The sequence below is a fragment of the Dromaius novaehollandiae genome, chromosome 3 (assembly GCF_036370855.1).
Source record: "Dromaius novaehollandiae isolate bDroNov1 chromosome 3, bDroNov1.hap1, whole genome shotgun sequence".
Taxonomy (NCBI): domain Eukaryota; kingdom Metazoa; phylum Chordata; class Aves; order Casuariiformes; family Dromaiidae; genus Dromaius; species Dromaius novaehollandiae.
Genome location: NC_088100.1, coordinates 87104785 through 87126270, shown reverse-complemented (window position 1 = coordinate 87126270; position 21486 = coordinate 87104785). Strand labels below are relative to the sequence as shown.

At 38.7% G+C, this 21486-nt stretch overlaps 1 protein-coding gene across 1 annotated transcript in view; it reads right to left on the bottom strand.

Annotated features, from left to right (window-relative positions):
• Positions 1–21486, bottom strand: part of WDR64 (WD repeat domain 64) — a 102709-nt gene that overhangs the window by 8065 nt on the left and 73158 nt on the right. Inside the window, exons 17-28 of the mRNA XM_026102538.2 lie at positions 18479–18571; positions 15545–15638; positions 13790–13832; positions 12340–12473; positions 10034–10139; positions 8153–8214; positions 7633–7742; positions 6644–6832; positions 4312–4411; positions 1612–1692; positions 1393–1426; positions 467–574 (exon numbers count right to left, since the gene is read on the bottom strand). Of these exons, the coding sequence (XP_025958323.2) occupies positions 501–574; positions 1393–1426; positions 1612–1692; positions 4312–4411; positions 6644–6832; positions 7633–7742; positions 8153–8214; positions 10034–10139; positions 12340–12473; positions 13790–13832; positions 15545–15638; positions 18479–18571 (1120 nt within the window). The 3' untranslated portion in view covers positions 467–500. The remainder of the gene's footprint in view (positions 1–466; positions 575–1392; positions 1427–1611; positions 1693–4311; positions 4412–6643; positions 6833–7632; positions 7743–8152; positions 8215–10033; positions 10140–12339; positions 12474–13789; positions 13833–15544; positions 15639–18478; positions 18572–21486) is intronic.

Below are 21486 nucleotides of genomic sequence, written 5' to 3'. Positions count from 1 at the left end.
TCTGGAAGACGACATTTGTCTAGGATACTGTGGCATGCGTGTACTATCTGTGGAACATCCCATCCCAAATCTTTGCCTATCCAAAAACACCAAAGCTCCAGAAACATGAGAGAAAGGTTAGAGCAGTAGCTCTGGAATAACATTTCTTATTCTTCAGAGAAATCTGTATGGCTAGCAACACAAGCATTTTTGCAGGTTTATATCCCTGAATCTGTAAGTAGTTAATAGTAGCAAGATGCTTTTCTTTCTCGTTAAACATCAAAAAAATGCAGTGAGATGAGCTGTTGTGTGAATATCTTTCGTTATAACCATACACTAGCATTATTAGATTTTTTTCTCCATGAATGACTGGAATGGAGGTAAATACTCGATTTCTGAATGTTCTACTTACTAATGAAATGGATTTAAATATAAGATAAAAAAATTAGGAAAAATTTTGACATGAGGAAACTGCTAATCCACTTGCCTGAAGATAGATACTATGTTTACTTATCTTGACGCTATTCTCCACTGAGTGCTGGCTCCATTTTCCATTCAGTGGGACTGGACCTTTCAGCTTCGTTCCATTGATAACCTTGAAAAAATAAATTGTGACATTTCAAGAGATAATAATTCAAGTGTATAGGCCACTTTGATAGTTTTGTAACAGTACAGACAATTGCTTGTCAGGTATGCAGCCCATAGAAAAGAATAAAGTCTGATCTCATCTTACTGTAAGATACCATTGGCTTCAGTTTAGTTGCTCCCAATTTGTCTAGGCACAAGACCCCTGCATTTTATTTTCTTCTTCTTGGAGAAACAAAACATAGATTTCCAAGGCACATTAATGGGCAGCAGAAGAATATCATATGTGCCAATTATTTGAACACTAACAGGATATACTAGCTCCTGAGTTTTCCTTCATTGGGTTATTATGAATGAGATAGATACTCTGCTTCTAATGCTGCTTACACAAGCATTGAGTCATATACACAAGCACTGAGTCACATTTGAATGCATAGTACCCTATTCATCCCACCTAACTTCAAAATCTAAAAGTTAGGAATCTCATCCTAATCATCAAACAGCATCTCATCAAGCTAACTGTCTAGATTCTCTCTATAGAGAGATATCAGAACCTCTGCAAGGCATGATTCTTTCCATCCTATAAAAGGTGGAATACACTAAGCTGTGGATGTGCTGATCTCTCTCCACAGGAGGAACCTAAAATCTTAGCTAGACAGCTCACAGTAAATCGTAACAATACCACCCATAAATGATATTAACTTACAGTAGCCAAAGCTTTGTGCAGATAAGAATCAATAGTCTTTGGACTGGCTACAAGAAAAAAGTCTGAGTACAAAGTTAATGACGTGTAGTTTAGCAGGAGAAGTAAAGGATTGGAATACTCACTCGGCAACACACTCTCTTCAACTGGGCTTCCCAGCTACCACCAAAAGCGGAATGGAGTTCAGTAGGTAGTAATGCAAGCCATGTCAAAAAATTAAATTGAGAAGCAGAGAGTTAATAATAGAAAGTCAAAGTACGTGATTTTAAACATTTATTTATGCTAATGGCTTTTGCTGTATCAATGCCACTGCAAAAGGTAGAAAAGAAAACACTTGTGCTTACCTCATATATAGGAATAGAGCCAAATATCACACCAGCCTCTTTGTTTCCAGACTTGAAACTTTGCAAAGGTTGTCTAAGGATCTGACCACACAAAAACAAAGTCAGTTCATTACTAGCTAAAAATTAATTAAGAAATGCTGTTAAATATTACTTCTGTTATTGAACTGTACGATAGCACTCATGTTACCTGAAGAAATGTACGTCATTATTATGTAGAGAGATTGTGGTTTATGCCCAGGTTTCCTTGGTATCATGTAAAGACTGTCTGGAAAGTTTTGTTTAAAAATTAGGAGGGGATCATTCTTCTGCTATAGAAAATGCACAACTAGCAAAATTCCAGCTTTCCAAGGAACACAAAATCAAGGTAGTTAACAGCAAAACGATTTTTATCACCTACTTTACATCTAGTTTTAAACACTTGTTTAGGTCTGTCACCTATTAGCACCTTGAATAAGCTCAGTGCAGGAATCATTTTCCGGGAACTTGTCAGATTTGGTGGATGCATGCTGTTAGAGGACAGTGGAGGTCTAGCCAAGGGTAATGGAGTAGGCACTCTCTCCAAGATGACAGCATCATCTCAGGGCAGTCAGTAACTTTCTTGGGTTATGCAAATCAGGAACCCTTCAGCTGCCAGTTAGGAACAGAAATAGATAAACAAAAAGACATTTCTGCTGTAAGCTGTTGAAAGCCTTGAAGCTGTGAAAATTCTTCAAATACTTTGATAGTTCACCCACTCTCACATGAATTCTGAGACTTAACTAGGTAATAGGTACCTGCCCTTATGGACAGGGCAGGAAAGGTAACTGTCCTTAGATGATATAGCAATGCTTTCACCCTGGGAGGGCAATTTATGATTCACCACAAGAAAAACAAATACACCTAAAGCATGAAGTACTGCAAAGAAAAACAAATACACCTAAAGCATGAAGTACTGCAAAGAATTCTTGTTTTCATCAATTTTGAAAACACAAATTTTGTCTGAAACAGTACATTGTAAAGTACATTTTTTCACATTCTTTCTAAATACACAGCTGAGTGTACTGCAATAGTAACAGTTTAAGAAACACTGCATCTTCAGCAATGTAAAACATTCCTCAATGAATCTGCTCCAGTTCCTGTCTGTCAATTTTAAGCATGCTGGCTTCAGCAGGATAGGACAACTATATTACAGTGAATTAATGAGATACTCCAGATATTTGCACAGCCACTGAATGGCACACATCTAGGCTGAACTGCAAACTAAAGTCCACTGATTTGTTCCTCTTTAAGGCAAATGGAAGTGAATCAATCCTTTTTTCTCATCAACAGCCCAATCAGAAGGGGACTCCACTGTTAATATGTCTGAACGTGCAAGTAGAGTGGAGCCTGCCTCTACTGTCTTCTCTCACAATACACTCAGGCACTGACACTACAACAGTAACAACAGATTTTGTGTTTTGTACAGAGCAGCAACATATTTTTCCCAATAACACTCTCCTCTCTTACTATGCAGCGCTGTGTCTACAGCTGTTGAACAGCAGGGGATCAATGTTCAACTATCCTTACTGTGTAGCACATGCTGCTATGGCACAAGAGTGGCTCCAGTCGTTTCCCTGTGGCTTAAACACAAGCAATTCAAAAGACTATGTAGTATCCATGTCTGGCGTAGCTGTGTCTTAAGGGGGCTTGGCAACCTGTTGCTGCCTTGGAATGAAATGACAGAATGCCTCAATACTGCATGCTTGACTACCATTACCTAGCAGTGCATAATCCACAGGGCCCTGAGCTACAACTAGTCAAGCATCCAGATGAAGAGAGAGCTGATCTTACTGGAATCCCCGTAAGCGAGGATAAGAGAGAAAGGAAGAAGTGGCTGGCAAGCCAGGGCAATAAACAGTAAAGGGAAGTGTGGTTGACTCACCCTGCCATCATTTCACCAAAAGCACCTGGAGAGAAGTAACTCATCACATGGACTAATGTCTTTTACTGACTGTTTGGCCCTTAGCTGGTCTCATTAGGATAACATATTGGGGTACAAAGAAGTCCCACAGTACTACAGAGTTTGGGAGAGGATGTTAATTCATTCCCATCACTATCTGTTGGTCACTAACCTTTGGGAATAATGGTCTGGAAGGTATTAAGGGAAGTTTTTTGGCAAGTGGCCATAGGATTAGTATTTTTTATTTTTCCTCTTCTTGTACAACTTCCATAAAAGAAGCCTTATCTAAGCCTGTGACTTTTGAGTGCTAAGCCAGGTAAAGAAGTAGGAGCTGCACCATTATTCAGTTAGAGCTTTAGGAGCTGTACCATTATTCAGTTAGAGCTGTAGAAAACATTTGTAGCGATATCCAAACTGACTCAGAACCTCCTGAAGTCCAATTTCATGGGAACCCTGAAAGAACTATTGCACATAACCAGGGATCCACTCATGTTCTAGTATTTTCACATTTCCATCAGCTAAACCTAGGATATTTAGGATTTCTGTTGGTGCATGTAAAAATTCTAGATTTTTTTATGCTGTTAAGCCAAACAAGTGAATCAGTGTGTGCTTCTTTCTAAATGGAATTTGGGAGTGTGACACAAAGAGAATAAAAACCAAAGAGAAGGTTTGTGTGATCCCTCTGTTTATGCATTTTTCTTCTAGCTTTTCCATGAATGACAAGTATTATTATGGCTGTTTCTTAATATGTTGCATAGAACTGATGCATATATACTAGCTACCTTTGGAGAAGTCAAAGCTCTGAAAAACTTGAAGTCCTGAACTACATCTTCATGTGCAGGCTTTTTTAAAACTAAAGATGATCTGGTCAGTGACTTCCACCTGTACACACAAGACAGAAGAAGACAGAAAAGAATCATGCTGCCATCAAAATGACAATATCCAAAATTGAACACACATACACTCATAATTGGCTCCAAAATAAAATTATTTTAAAGTATAAATTATTCCGCACATCTTCAAAATATAATTTATATTAGGAGCTTCATAGGTGTCATGAAGTGCTTCCCTAACACTTCATCAATCCAGATACTGGCTTGTTATCTTTAGGAGGCTGGATATGTTAACATAAGAAACACTAGTTATTACAACTGAGTGCTAGCTCACTGTCTAATAATGACTCTTCAGCATTTCTATCAGTTCTGACTACAGTTCCTCTATGCCACCTTCATAACAAAGGTTTCCTCTGCTCATATACCTGGCTTCCAAAGGTGATCACAAGAAGAAAAGATCTAGAGTCTATTGGTGGAGCTTAACACAGTTTCATTTATAATCAGAAAAATTATGTCAAATCAAACAAGCTAAGGAATTATAAACTATGGCAAAAAATTCAGACCATTTTTCTGCATAGCACTGCTGAAATTTTTCAGTAGGTCATCTGAGCCACTGCTTTAAACTGTGAGCATGTATGCCATTCAGCTAGGTTCATTCCCTTTCGTGTATATGAACATTTGCAGAATATCTGTTAATTGTATTTATAACTTAATTTGTTATTTGAAATTCTAAAATATCATCCTAGTGAAGCTATCCAATAAAGAAACAGTAGTAGCATCATGAAGACTTTTGGGTCTAAGTAGACCCAAAAGAATATAATACATCCTGTAAAGGACAAAGACTAGTATACATAAGTAACACAAGCTTTTGGATGATCATTGACTAGCAAAGGTACGCTAGCTATCCATTACAGTTAATTGAGAGAAATCTAGTTACCCTGAGGTGACAGCACACAGAATACACTGAATGATAAATCTTAAACTTTTTATTGCGCAGCGTATGGCTTTTTTTTGTCTAGTTGTCATTTCTGTACAGTTAAACAAGCTTCTTGTTTGCTTCAAGTCTGTTCAATTAACGTGCTTTGAATGTATGCTAACAGTTCTCCTTTACTGAAATATTTGAAGGATCCTTAAAAATTACTCACAGTTTGACACAGGCATATCATTTAAGCAACGTTTCTTTAAGGCTAGCTGGCTTTAATTATAGCAGGTGTGATTCCAGAGGTTTCAAACAAGTTGCTGCTTATTTGAAAAGACTGAAGGGCACAGTCCTTCAAACATAGCCAGGCAGTTATCTTTATGGAGGATTTATAAACTGACTTCAGTGGAACTACTCACACTAGCAAGAACTCTATGTAATAATAAGTGTTAGTGGGATACCACCCTTAATGTGGTAACAGTAAAGCACCTAAGAGCCTTCCCATTGTCTCAAAGTGCTTTGGTGAAAGGGCAGCCCAGAAATGAATAGGCTACATGAAACATGGTACATGAAACATTACCATTAAAACATGCATGACTTCATAAGCCATTAAGTAATTTTTCCCAAACTTGAACTACTTATCCTTGTCAATAAAGGCCACATGCCTCTGAAGCTTCCTCCTTTAATGTTTATGTTGCTCAACCCTCTGACTAGTGAACTAGAGAGTTCCTGGGCTAGAAATATAGCTACTACAGCCTTAACTAAAGGGCCAAGGCTCTCTAGCTTGACTTATAACTTAAGAACTGTACATGGAAAAGGAAGTAGCCAACACTGCTATTGAATACATCACATTTATGCCAGGGCAGAATGTCATGGTCTGAGATACATGTATGTATCCACAACACTCCAGGAAATTTTTTAAAAGTATTTTTAAAGTGAAAGACTGAACTGGATTTAGTCTTACAGAAAGATTTGTTTTGGGACTGAGACTACTAACTTGAAGCTTTTTCATTAAAATTTTGGAGGAAAATATCAGAAAAATATCAGCTTGTAGAAATGGAAGGGAAACAGGCTCCTAACCCAAACAATGTACATAACATGCAGAGTGTAATTAAGCTAAGATTTCCGGCAATTATCTAGCCATCACTATTACTACATTCAAATCCTGATCATTACCTAATCCATAACAATTAAGAGATTTATCCAAAGTTTGCAAAATCATTTCAAGAAAGGATTATGCTTAATAATTCATCGGAAATATTAATGTTTTTCTGACCCTGAGGTGACAGGGGCTTTGTTAAGTATAATATTTTCAGAACTGTTCCCCAAATCATATACGTATGTAAATGTTTGAGATCTTACTTTTTCCTGTCCAATATTAGAGGATATTCAGATTTCTTCTTCTTTTCCATATACTTGCTTTCCTCTTTAATTATTGTGGGAAACTTATTAACATCACAAGGCAAAATCAGCTGACTGATCTCTGATAATTCAAACTTCCTGGGCTGTCCAAAGTAACCAAGATAGTATCCGTTCGTGGCATGCCAGAGCCTACATATGTAATAGAAGCAGTGCCAAAGGAGAGAAAGGAAAAATGGATGCTTTTAGAAGTGGGAAAAAAAAAGTGAAAAAATATCTGTCTATTTGATAAAGTTCCACAGAATTGTTCTAGAATGCAGTATGCTAGTCATAAAACAATGTCAATGAGATTGAAGTTGACTGTTAAAATGTAACCTGAGAGTAAAAAAACTTCAGAAGGATATTGTAAAAATCAAAACCAAACAAACAGCTCAGCTGTACAATTAATAAATAGAAGAGTAAAGGCACAAATATCCTGAACTGCTCCTGCAGTAAGATGCTGCCACCATAGCAGGAAGCTCTGTCGATGCAAAATTTCCTGAATGTTACTGATTTCCAAAAAACAAAAATATCCCTTCAAATCTACTTGGTAGCCAAGAAGGAACTGTGTAGTTTTCTATAAAGCAGCTTGAGACTGAAATGATTTACTCTGCCAGATGAAATGTTTAGGGCCCATGCTAACTTAGCAAGTATTGAAAGCTAAAATGGGATCAGAACAGGAGCTCATTTCCAAATGGTGGGTTTGTTACCTATGCATTCAAAGTCACATCACTGAAAAAAAAAAAATGGCAGTTTATTAAAGGGGTGACTTCCTGGGAAAAGTGGAAGCATTCCATAAAAACATTAGCTCTTACATGTGGAGAAAAGAAAGTGCACCCAATGTTATATTTTATTTAAGTTCTGGGTTATACGCAAGTCCAGCAAGAACAGGAACTTTGGAGACAGTTCAATTCATTGGCCACAGCAATAAGAAATATTAGTCATTTTCGTACCTGACTGAACCATCAATAGATGCTGTCACTACCACATTTTTCTCCTCTTCATGAAATAAGTCAACCACTTTAGTAGAGTGTGCCCTCCAGCAGAGCTCCTCCTTTATTTGCTGAGGGGGAAAAGCAACATAACCACATTTCAGGCAGTTCTGTGTGCTACCACAGTTACTAGCTGAGTCGGTTTATCAGTGTGGCTTTCTGAAGATTAAAAGCGGTGAAATAATAATCCCTCCACGAAATAGGCTGCAGGTGGCATTAGGTAGAAACACTGTTTGGGGGACATGGATAAATTCATTCTTAAAATAACCTCTTTGAACACAATAGAATAACAATAGCAGCACTTTACTTATATTTTTCTTGTTTTTCACAGCATAAAGTTATTATGTCAAGCAGAAGACATGACCTTTATGTGCAGGAAACATTTTTAGTCCCTGTAGAGCTCCAAATCCATTTTTCTCTATTTGTCTTATCAGAACAGTATACTGTCCAGGATAAGAAAATCTGTCAGGTTTTTCCTTACATTTTTATTGTTCTGTAGATCTTCAAAGAATGAGCCAATGTTCCAGCGCATAATATATCCTTCTGTTTAACAAAGGAAAAAACAAAACATGAATAGATTTCATTAGTGCTACACATTTGCCAGTTGCTACCATATCCTCTTGGTATCCACCAGGCAAAATGAAGCAAAGACTACAGGTACGTGAAAATTATTTTAATGGGATGTTACTATCTCATTGTGAAACGCAATGTAGAAAATGTTAGACCATTTATTAACATGTAATGGAAATGTCTATACTCTTTGTGAGTAATGTGTCTTTAACTGAATAGATTTGACATTGAAAGAATTTAAAGATTTTTCTTTAAATGGTATGAGGAATAAATGAGAGTCACCTTGTCAAGAAAGTTATCTATTGCACAAACCAAGAACAAGCGTTTCCTGGGGATGAAACTATTTTTCAATTCTAGTAAAAGGGACAAAGTTTGATGAATTGCATACATAATGAAAGCTTAATGTTTTACCACCTTTTAGTGCACTCATGTGAAACTAGAAACCAAGATGACAGTGACTGCAAACAAGAACCTTTTTCCTTATGACCCAAGACTGCTCCTAATAATTTCCTGCCTAGGCTCCCTCTTTGCTGGGGAAGTCTCCTCTTATCTCTCAGTTTCTCCCACTAGACAGAGGAATCTTGTAGGTAATTCCAGCCCATATCCTGGTCACATCTCTTTTCTAGGACTATAGAGCTGGAAAGACAGCAAGCAGGGAGGCAGACAGAGAAGTTGGTCTTTTCCTAACAAGCAAAATCTGTAATGGGAACAAGAAAAGTAGCACATTTGGCAATTAGAAGCTACCAGTGGTGTGAAGTGATGAGTAGCACTGCAGATAAAACAGAAGGATGCAGAAGACATGAAAAGCAAATAGACCTAGTGACATAAACAAAAATGGACAAAGGGAGAGTATGAGATGAAAAGGGGTGGATATCAGATGAATAGATGGATACTTTTCCACAAATAATTAAAATCTTGTTCAGTGCTTACTGCCTTTCAGAACTGCATTTACTGATTTGAACCAAAGGAGATTGGAAACTCCCCTTCAACTTCAGCATCAACTTCAAGTTACTGCTCAGTTTTGAAACAAATGGAAAAAAAGCTTTCTCCATCCAACTTCCTGACAGTATAAGTGCAGGAAGCCAATGGGATACACAGTTGTAGTAGGTATTTTAGAAGAAAAGTGACACATTAAGGGACACAAATCTCATATCACAGATGCAGAAGAGAAAAATTCCCAGGGTGAGCCTAAAAGTTTGGAGAAGAGTCAGACAGCAGATAAACTCTTGGATTTTCTGCCAGATGAAAGCCAGATTTGGTGTGAAATTAATAGTCTGACAATGAGCTGCTACCAGAGACCACAAGTGCTTTCTTTCCTTATATTGCTGTGTACATATGACGCCATTACTGTGCGCTGCATGCACATCAGTGACTGAAACATGTCTCTTGGTACAGCCATAGCAGCAGTTTTTCATTTACTTGTGGGAACCTGTTACCAGGGATGTGAAATTTTTGCTGATTCTTAATAATAATTTCTGCCTTTGGCACTGATACATCAACTCAGATAGAAAGTGTATGCAAGGCTTTTGAATAAAGAAAATTGTAATGTCTTTTTTTAAAACAACTGTACTACTGAAAATGTTATTAACGCTAAGCTTCAACATACCATCCATGCATATAGAAAATATCCTTTTTGATTATTTTAATGTTAGCTTTGATAGAGAAAGGCTGGCAGCCTTTTGACCTTCTTTTCCATATTTCTGGCACATTTACAGAATAATCTTTTATGTGGTCCTTTGGTCTTTGTGGTCCTACAAACTGTCTTGACAGAATGACTAATGTGTTCACTTACCTTTACTGCCTGCCAAAAGAACTTTAGTAGAGATGTCTGTGCACAGTGCTGTCAGAGAAACTGAAGGATATTTTGAAAAGGGCAAAATTTCTTTCAGCAAGTTTCCCTACAATAAAATAATTAAATAAACACACATATTTCTCTTTATAACATCTACATGAAAAAAATCAGTGCAATAGAAGTTGAATGTCATTAAATGATATATGCAGCCTTATCCAGCTCATATCCATTCAGAAAGTTACTAGAATTTTTTTTTCCTAATCTACTGAATCACCAAGATAGCTGGGGTGTACTCTACTGGATTGCCATCTTTTCTACATCAAAAGCCTGTGCTGTTTCACTTTAGAGCCAATTCATAGCCCATTTACACCCATCCCTGCCTCACTGGTCACATCTCATTTGCTATGAAATATCATCACTGTATATCACATTTGCTACTGAAATGTCAGTTCTTTCTTCAAATAGATCCATAATGCCTCCTTCACCCGCTTGTCATATGTTCAAGCAAACACCAGTGGACTTTCTGCATTTCTATCCCTTCAGCCTTGGAGGAGGTGAGGGAGAATGTCTCACTGATGAGGAGACTCTTGCCTCTGTCATCCAAGTGATGATGATGATGATGATGATCGTAACAATGATGACATCACTGCCATCTGAACTTGGGAATTCCTACAGGCATCTGAGCACACTAAAGTATCAATAATGAAGACAACAAAACTGAACATATTCCACACTTACTGTACTTCTAGACATTCATTATTGTATTCTATTTCTGCATAGAACATTTGCAAAGCTACCTAATCACCTTTCTGAAAGTTTCTCCCTATGACTTGCCTTTGCTGGGATACCTTTTAAAGCCTGACATGGCTGAAGTGTGTTGATCACTGTCCACCATGATGACCAATATTATCTCACTATGTCATGGTACTCTATCCTCTTTCTGTATTTACTTTTTTGCCTCATGTTTAGAATGACATGTTTCCTGGAGCAGAGCCTGAGGTGGTAACAACACCTAAGCCACTGGCAGCCTGTTGTATGACTGGCTTTACAGTCTGATTATACCTATAGATCCCATGTGTCAGGATACTATTCTTCCCTGATTTGTAACCCTGCTAGTGCTAACTGACTTGTGCAATGCTGCACTCACAGAATCACAGAATCAGAGAAGTTGCAGTTGGAAGGCACCTCTGGAGATCGTATAGTCCAACCCTCCTGCTCAAAGCAGTCAGGTTGAGCAGGTTGTTCAGGACCATGTCCAGTTGTGTTTTGAATAACTCCAAGGATGGAAACTCCACAAAGTCTCTGGGCAACTTGTACCAGTGCTCAGTGACCCTTACAGTAAAAAAAGTGTTTTCTTATGTTTAAGTGGAATTTCCTGTATTTCAATTTGCGCCCATCAGCTTTTGTCCTGTCACTGGATAACACTGAGAAGAGTCTGTCTCTGTCTTCTTTACTCTCTCCCATAGGTATTTATACACATTGATAAGGTCTCCCCAAGCCTTCTCTTCTTGAGGCTAAACATTCCCAGCTCTCTCAGCCTCTCCTCATACAACAGATGCTCCAATCCCTTAATCATCTCTGTGGCCCGTAGGCCCTTTGCTGGACTTGAATATCCATGTCTCTCTTGTACTGAGGAGCCCAGGACTGGACACAGCACTCCAGACGTGGTCTCACCAGTGCTTAGTAGAGGGCAAGGATCACCTCCCTCAACGTGCTAGCAATGCTCTTCCTAATGCAGCCTGGGATACTGTTGGCCTTCTTTGTTGTGAGGGCACATTGCTGGCTCAACTTGTTGTCCATCAGAACCCACAGATCCTTTTCCGCCCAGCTGCTTGCTGATCAGTCCCCAGCACATACTGGTGCATGGGGTTACTCCTCCCCAGACACAGATGCAGGTCATCTCTGATTGTCATTACAGGGCACGGGGTCTGTTATCTCCAAATGATTTTGGAGAAAGTCTGCTAGTGAGACATAATTCTCCTGTTCTGAGAGCAGGATGCTATGCCTTGCCTATCATCCTTCTTAGAAGGTAAATTAAATGGGTGAAAAATTGACTACTAGCCTTTCACACAACTTTACAGTCAGTTTTTGTCATAATTGTTTCTAGTCATATGTTTCCTCATTTTCCATTTGTGATTACTCTCTGCTACAGTTGTAAAAGAAGTAATTTGTGTTCATGGAAGAAACTATGAACCAAAAAATGCAAGCTGTTGCAAATGCTGGTTAGTAGAAAGCGTGTTACAAAAATTGGCAGAATTGCCTTCTCCTTTGGTCCAGTCCCATCCCAAAGACATTCAGATAGCTACCTGAATACTCCACAGATAGATATAGCCATTTTCATGAGCAGAAGCCAGTACTGGTGAGTATCGCATTACAGCTTTGGATAACGATACGTTCTTCTCCAAGTATTGCACATTCTTACACATTGTTGTGTCTTTTTCTGCTTTGGAACACAAATGATAATACATCATCTCAACACAATTTTTGGTACTGGTTTTGAATGTACAGAAATTACATCACACTAGGTAAAAGTAACTTTGGAAAGAAACTTCATTTGCAGGACAACATCACTTTGAAAATGTGTTACAGATACGGATAAAGAAAAACTGAAAAGACATGAGAACAGTCTCCATGATCTCATCTAAACTATTTCTCCATGAGGTGGAGAAACCTTATTCAGAGCATAGCAACAGATTTTACAGAAACTGCACACATCAGTGAGGGTGGAGGAGCAGTGCAAGACAGTGGTCACCAGGACAGGGGAGAGGCAGTTCTGCAGTCTCTCGGTGAGGGTTCTGAGATGACCAGAAATTTAGCAATGAAATAAAGTTTAATAACTAAATGACACTTACCAACTCTGAACTCATAGATTTCTATACGTACATCTCATGTTCAAAACTTTTGCTAAACCCAATCTGGGGGTCACAGAAAACCCCTTCTGAGTTCCTGCTGTGACTTCCCTAGAGCTGGAGATCCTGGGGTTTTATGAAGGTGCTCAGTGAAATGGGCATTCAATGGGTGCAAGACCTGGCATGAATGTATATTTCACTGACCAGGTACAAGGCTTGGGGATATTCTGGTTTCTAAAAATCTGGGCACATTTTTTTAGCAGAATAAATTCAGCTTAAAGTCACACTTCAAACCATCAAATTTCTTGTTATTGTGAAAGTCTCCTTTTCAGCAGAGGATTTCTAAAAGATTCAGAAGAATCTAGAGGTTTTGCTTCCTGCAAACTCATTGACTCCCTCCCTGTGCACAGTCTAGTGCCTTAGCTTGTAAGCACTGGACTCTCTATTGTTTCTGTTGTTTTAAGGATACATACTATAGACAAGACTTTTCCTTCTAAAATTCCATCTACTTTTGAAGATTTTTTCTGTAAGGCCATTCATTCACATTTGACTTAAGTTCTCTCTTGGTATAGCATTTCACTAATTCATTGCTCAAATGTTTATGTGGAAGGGAACACTGTATAATCAGTGCTCCCAAACTGCGCAAGACTTTCAGCATCACATCTGTTTAGCAAAATCAGTATTTGAGCCCTTGTAAAGCCTGCATCTTGGGCTGGCTTTTGGGAAATAACTGAAAATTGGTGTGAGCAAAAGACATGGAGGTGTGTCATCCACATGCCAGCTGGTATCCCAGTTATTCTAAATTCAAAAGAAGTTTGCCAGTTTGCCTGTTCAGTTCATATGGGAATGTGAGCAGAACACTCATGGATTAACAACAAAGAGAATGAAAAACAACATACTTCTATACCTGTTGTTACTTGAGTGTTAATTTCATCACTTCTTGTATTTTCCTAAAAGGAAGGAATAAAATGTAACAGAATTAGAAAACAGAACTCACGTGAGTCTACAAAATAGTTCTCTATTTGAAATTATTTTAGGAACTTATAATATTTTAATTGGAGGATTCAAATATTCTCCCAATTTGCCTTCTATCTGGGAGAATAATGAGTGAAAACAAGGAACATTTAATCGGAAGGTGTCAAAATCACAAATGAACAGGAGTTAGGTATCTTTGTAAAGTAAGTACTCATGACTGCAGGCAGTCAAGTTAGCACACCTGAATAGTTGTCACCTTTGAGCTGAGATGCTGTAATGCTAGCTCGTTGCAAATGCAAAATACAGTTAATTTAAAACATTTCCATGATCAGATGCCGCCACTATATTCATCCACTTTAGGTAGAGTATAAGTACATCTACTGTGAGTTCAGGCCAAATGTTCTTCCAGCTCTGCATTCTGATGAATGCTCAGGGAAAGCAGAGCAACAGCACAGTAGTAAATAGTAAAAACAGTAAAAACAGCCAGCTTCAACCAGTCTGCAATTTGAGGATACATTACTTGGAATAAGCTAAGAATATGCAAAAGGTAAATTTGGCTGGAGGGCAATAATTTCTTAGGGCAAGCAAACTCGATCACTTACAGTCACGTGAATGTGCCCTAGATCTCTTGATTATTGTGTTTTATTTAGAACATGCATATAATCTTGTTATTACCTTGAGAAAAGGTCAAAAAAATTCAGGAGTAGCAGTAACATCTACTTGCATATAAATCTTCAGTAGGAAAATTTTCACAGACCTTCAGTTATGTATCATTATATGGGTTTCTGATGATCCCCAAGGCTGACCATAATCAGCACAAGCCTCAAAAATTAAAGTCAAAGAAGGCAGGAAAAATTACCTAGCCATGTTTGAGGTGTCTTAGAAGAGGACAAACCACTTCAATTTCATCCTACCTATTGCCAGGCTTGATGTGTTGGGCTTTTTGGGATCTTTTTAAGAGCTGCATATGGCTGTGCATTTTGTTATTTAATAACTACATAGCACAGGCTATTGTATACTTTAGTCTGCAGATCAAAACTAGACCTGTGCCAACCTGGGAATCTACTGAAGTGCCATATGCTGAAAAAAAAAGCTTGAAAGAAACTGAGAGATAGGAACAGTTTTTTTCCTCCTTTTCCCTACTTGCCATTTATTGTTCTGCAGATATGGCATCTTCTTCTGGCAGAAAAGGAAAAAGTACCATAAAGATCACAATGGTATCCCTAGCAAAAAAACACAAATTGAGATACTAGCAGCTTGATTGCAAATTAAAAAAAATTACCATTTCTGTTCTTTGAAAATGCTTTAAATTTAGCCGATATATCCACGTCATCCAAGCCAGTCTGACTGCAATGTAGTCACTTCATGATTTGTCTGTTTTACCTTCTCCTTCTAGTTCTCAACTGTTTGAAAGTCAGAATTGCTGGTGATAAGCATCTGACAAAAACTTTGGTAGTCAGCCATTCCATGTAACAGAGAGCCAGCTGCCTGACAGAATATATTCTTAATTCCCCATCTTGTTTCTACTCCAAGCTTAGAAAAACAAAGTTCATTCCTGTGTTATTGTTGACCTCTAGCTTTCTGCGTGGCTGTATGGAGGCTTTTTAGTAAGCTACTAGATTTGAAAATAAAACCAAACAGAAATTTGTTTTGGGTGCTGCAGAATTCATGAAGCCACTATACCTACCTTATTTAGGTTCAAATAAGTATTCCCCTGTCCCGGAATGGCACTGATATCACTCCTTACAGTAGCAGCAGTAGAAGACAGGGAACCAATTTTCCTGTGTGAAAGAAAATACTCAGAGATTGCTGACAGTACAAAATATAGTAATGGAGATCACTAACATTCTTGAAGATACTGTTTGCTATCTGGAAATCAACATTGTCCAGTGTAATAAAGGATAATAAAAATAGTGCCTGAAGTGATTAGACTGGTTAGACTAAGGATTGATGATGTTTTAGAAATTTATCCAAGTAACTAAACAAGATTTGCTTATCACACAGCCAACCTATCCTGTCAGAACTTGTGAACAAATTAAATCCATAATAAATCAAAATGCTGGTTTTCATGCTAGTGTAAAAGTGAAGGGGAAAAATTCAGCACTTGCTAATGGCTTGTTCCTTTTTATTTTACACAGTACTTTGCTCTGCAAATAGCTTTCAATTAATTATAGAAACTTCCTTTCAATCTATTAAGACAGTGCTCAGAAATGGGGTTGTGTGGAAGAAACTCAAGGAAAAAAAATTGGATGTGGTCTCCAATGTTTGCATTTTTGAGTCAAGAAAAGTTCTAACAGACAACAGACTTAACTTACATTGACATCACAATTGTTCTGTTTTCTACAAGACTATCGGAATAACTGGGATAATGTAAAGACTATGCAGAAAGTATGCAGCCACTTAGATTTACACAGGTGGCCCTGATTTTGTAGTTTTTCAGTGCTTGATTTTACAAACTTACTACCATTCTTTAACATGCTTTGTGTATATAGGATCACAGTCAAATTCACTCAGATACCTTTACAGGACATACAGAACATAAATCAATTCAAAGTCACTGCAGGAACCTCACACTTGAACATTATCAGAATTTTTCTTGATCTATAAAAAATATATTTGTGAATTATGATTACTGCATTTAATTTACCTAGTATTTTTTAAATTAATCATTAAGTTGTAATGTCAAAAAGCAGATCTATGTTCAATTAAGTGGCAATGTCACATTCAGGAGTGTAGTAAATGCATAAGCTCCTTGAAGGTTTTAAAGCAACATAAGAGCATAAACCATCTTTATGATTTAAGGGAGCAAAAAGGTTGCCTAATTGCTTAAGACCTTAAAGCTGCATAAGCATTTAAACTGTATTAAGTCCTTTTGGCTGCCATTGCCTTTGCATATGCATTGGAAGATAAGCACTTCTGAAGTTACGTATGCATGCAACCCCTTTCACTCAAAATCACAGAATCACAGAATGGTTGAGGTTGGAAGGGACCTCTGGAGATCATCTAGTCCAACCCCCGTGCTCGAGCAGGGTCACCCGCAGCGGGCCACCCAGGATTGTGTCCAGACAGCTTTTCAATATCTCCAAGGATGGAGGCTCCACAATCTCCCTGGGCAGCCTGTTCCAGTGCTCAGTCACCCTCACAGTAAAGAAGTTTTTCCTCATGTTCAGACAGAACTTCCTGTGTTACAGTTTGTGCCTGTTGCCTCTCATCCTACCACTGGGCACTACTGAAAAAAGTCTGTCCCCATCCTCTCTACAGCCTCCCTTCAGATACTCATACACATTCATAAGATCTCCCCTCAGTCTTCTCTTCTCCAGGCTGAACATTCCCAGCTCTCTCAGCCTGTCCTCATAGGAGAGATGCTCCAGGCCCTTAATCATCTTAATAGCCCTCCACTGGACTCGCTCTAGTACCTCCATGTGTCTCTTGTACTGAGGAGCCCAGAGCTGGACACAGTACTCCAGATGCGGCCTCATCAGGGCTGAGTAGAGGGGGAGGATCACCTCCCTCGACCTGCTGGCAATGCTCTTCCTAACACGACCCAGGATACCATTGGTCTTCTTGGCCACAAGGGCACATTGGTGGCTCATGGTCAGCTTGTTGTCCAGCAGGACTCCCAGGTCCTTCTCCGCAGAGCTGCTTTCCAGGAGGTCAGCCCAAAGCCTGTGCTGGTGCACGGGGTTATTCCTCCCTAGGAGCAGGACTCTGCACTTCCCTTTGTTGAACTTCATGAGGTTCCTCTCTGCCCATCTCTCCAGCCTGTTGAGGTCCCTCTGAATGCCAGCACAGTCCTCTGGCGTATCAGCCACTCCTCCCAGTTTGGTATCATCAGCAAACTTGCTGAGGGCACCCTCTGTCCATCCAGGTCACTGATGAATAAGTTGAACAGTCCTGGAGCCGGTATTGACCCCTGGCAGACACTGCTAGCTACAGGCCTCCAACTAGACTTTGTGCCACTGAGCATAACCCTCTGAGCTTTGCCTTTCAGTCAGTTCTCAGTCCACCTCACTGTCTGCTCATCTGTCCCATACTTCCTGAGCTTGCCTTAAATGGGCATCTTTGGCATCTTTGGCTGAAATTCTGTTCCCCATGCAGCACTACCAGTGTATGCCAGCTTCTAGTTTGTTTTAAGATGAGACTCGAGGCTGCACACTTCAACAAACTTCCCTCTGTTTTCTGAGAGTGTCTAATGCCTTGAGGATTGTACCACATTTGAAAAAAGAAAAAACCTGCTGCCACAGAGGACACAGAGTTATCCGACAGAGGTAGGAGTCAAAGAAGGTACAGCACACAGGAGAACTAATACCAGACAAAAGTTGACTTCAGCTGGAACAGAATTGAGACTTTGGAGGTCATTTGGATCATAAAAGGATAGTTTAGTGGAGTGGTAAAAAAAGAAGACTATGTAATATGCATTAATAAACATACCAAAAATTGAATAATGGGAAAACTAATTAATTGCTTGGACTTGGCACTGAATTGATTAGATACAAACACAAAAACAAAACCAAACTGCAATTTTAAACAGCTGTCTTGGTCAAAAATTACATCAGTTTTATATAGCAAAATTCCAAATGAATGCCCCTGCCATGGTAAAAGATACAATGCATACAGTTACCCAGAGCAGAAAGCACTGTGGACAAGGAATAACACAGCATTGACTCCAGGTGTTTGAGGAACTGAAGGCTGGCTGTCTTCATTAATATTATACCTGAAAATAAAGATTTTTGTACAGGATATGTCAGGTAGGTTGTGTATTGTTCCCAGAAAAAGTTGTAGACTTTATTGGTAATCAAAAAATTAAACATTTTGTTTCCTAGCGCATATGTCAGCTGAAAGTTTTAGACAGTTTTCCAAAATCAGTTAATCAGTGATGACGAATTAATGATAGTAAAGAGTAGGCACAGAATGTGCTGGTGCCAGAAAAAACAGTAACCTGATGGAATGATAAACATTTCATTCCACCAAGTATTTCCTTGAGAATTAGTATTTAAGATAAAAGTAAAATAACTTACGTTGGAGTTAACTAGCTAAGTTAATATTAGAAAAATATCTTGTTCCTGGCATTCAATCCAGTCATGTAACCCCCAGGCATAATACCCTACTTGCAAACTATTGATTTCCCTTTCTTCCATGTATCCACATGAACTGGCCTCCTGATATACAGGAAGGAAAAAGCAAACGAAGAGGAGACAGTGCCAGAACTGCAGTTGAGCTTTTATTTCCTGTTGTGCAGATAAATTCAGCTCACTTTCTCACAGATATGCCAATTTTACAAATGAAGGATGCTATGAAACTATTGGGTAGTGTAGCTAAATCTTGTCTTTGGATGGTCTTAAAAAGGCCTGTATTCCATAACCAACACAGAAAAACCATCATGCCTCTCCACTCAATCATCTAACATGATATGCTGTCATTGTTCACTTTCCTGATGTGGCAGCTTACTCCAGATGTGAACTTCTGGAAATATTCTGCACCATTTCGTCACTTTCTGTGAACCTCTGTATTTCCTGAAGCATATTACGTGTAACCAAGAGCAAATAGGAAGATCTTTACCAGACTTCCAAAATCACTTCAGATTTCTCCTTGTTGGACATGTGACCCGTGGCTTTCTTCTTGTTGCTGACAGCTTTGAACTCAAACTAATAATTGAAAAAACCAATACCAATACTGACTCTGGCACTGGAATGCACATTTTCCACCTGCCAAAGAGCTGCCACGTATTCTGATGAAGCAAAGGCAGGCTCTCAACCATTCCTGTTGATGCTGCTCTACTTTGAAAAAATAATTGACTAGACCTGGGAGGTATGGATATTTCTTTCCTATCTTGTGGTTCCCTACATAGCTAAGAATTCCATGCAAACTGAAATTGTTCCAGGAAAAGAAAATGAAGATTCCCCTTTGCCATTTGCACTGCACTGTATCCTGTAGCATGATAGTTAAAGGACTCTTGTGGGAGATGTACGTTCAAAACCATCCAGACATAAGTAGGAACTGAGCCCATGTCTCCAAAGTACTGAGGAGTACCTTAGTCATAGGCTTCTCGAGTGGAGAGACTTTCAACATTTCCTCTTTCTTCCAAGTGACTGACAGCTAAACATTTCAAGTTGAAGTAAACATTTTTCCCAGATGAATTTTTGTATTCTTTGGAAGTTAAGAAAATTAAATAAATTTTCAACTTCTACAAATCTAAAACACACTTTTCTCCCCTAAATTTGATTGCCCAAAACCCAAACTAACCAACAAGTTTTTATATTAATTACTACTAGTCTTGTTAAAAGTTTTTGCTAGAACTAGGCAAAATTGGTCAGTGGTATTTGATATAGAATCTGATCTGGGCAGCTAGCCAGCTGGAATCATGGAGGTGTTTCAGCAAAATGCCTCCACTCCTTAGTTGGTAGGAGATGGGAAGGTATGGTAAAACATTCCTCAGAGCAGTACAGCTTTGGGGTTGTGTCTCTTCCCAGCCCCCTCAAATTGCCTGTTTTTTCCTAAATTGTCTATGAGAAAGAATAGCTATTTCAAAAGGAAATTATCTTCATCAGAATTGAAGGTAAGAATAAGAAGGCATTTAAAATCAGCAAGGAACAAGAGAAGCACTACCACAAATATAGGTCAAGGGGAAAAATACAGAACTGGAAAAAGGCACAGTTATTAGAACAGTACAAAGGTTAAAAAAAAGGCCAGAGGATAATACAAAAATAGTAATCCTAAAAAACCCAGCTGTTGCCAAAACAGTACTCTCCTCTGCAAAAGAATTTAATTTCTTTCATTTAAGACAAAACTGGTTGTGTTGTTTTTCACTGGTCATATCTTTCTTCTTGTTGCTTATTAAATCATCTGTTTTTCTCCTTTGACACCTTACCCCTTCAGGCGAGCAGTGATGGCTGTCCTTCCCCTTCACCTCTTGGGATGGAATGTCTTTCCATTACTCCATCTTTCTCACTTTCAAGATCAAGATCACTGCTTAATCCCACAGCCTCAGCTCAATAGACTGTGACAGGCTTATTTCTGTTTGCCTCATTTTTTAAAAATTAGTTTGGTAATGCCATTTTCACCCAAAAATCAAGGTTAAGGGATCTTTTAATAGAAGAACAGCCAAATTCCCCATCTGAAAGTACATCTAAATATAACTGAATCCCAATCTGAAAGACAGAAGCAATGGCTGTAACACAGTTCAGTGGGCATTTCAATTTCTCTTTTCAATGAATGGCTGGGATACTCAGCTACACATCTATAAAAGGCATCTTACTAGTGAGGGAGGGATGCTGACTAAACTTCTCCAGCCAAACAAGAACAGTGGAACAAGCCAACAGCCTATCCACTGCAGTGTCTTTCTCAAGGCACATGATAAGATAAAAAAGAAATGTGCAGAGCTTTTGAAAGTGTCATTTAAGAGCCTACGCTGAAGCTGCTTGCCTGTCCCTACCTTGTGCCAGAAATGTTCATATGGATGTGGAGAAGTGTCTCTAAGATTGCATATGTCTGGGTGAAAGAACCTCTACTTACTTTATTTTCTGAGGCACACTCATTTCCAAAACAAAGATGAAGAAATAAGATAAAATAGGGAGCAGAACTGCCACCACATCAATCACTGATAATGCAGCACTTTTGCCAGTATTAGTG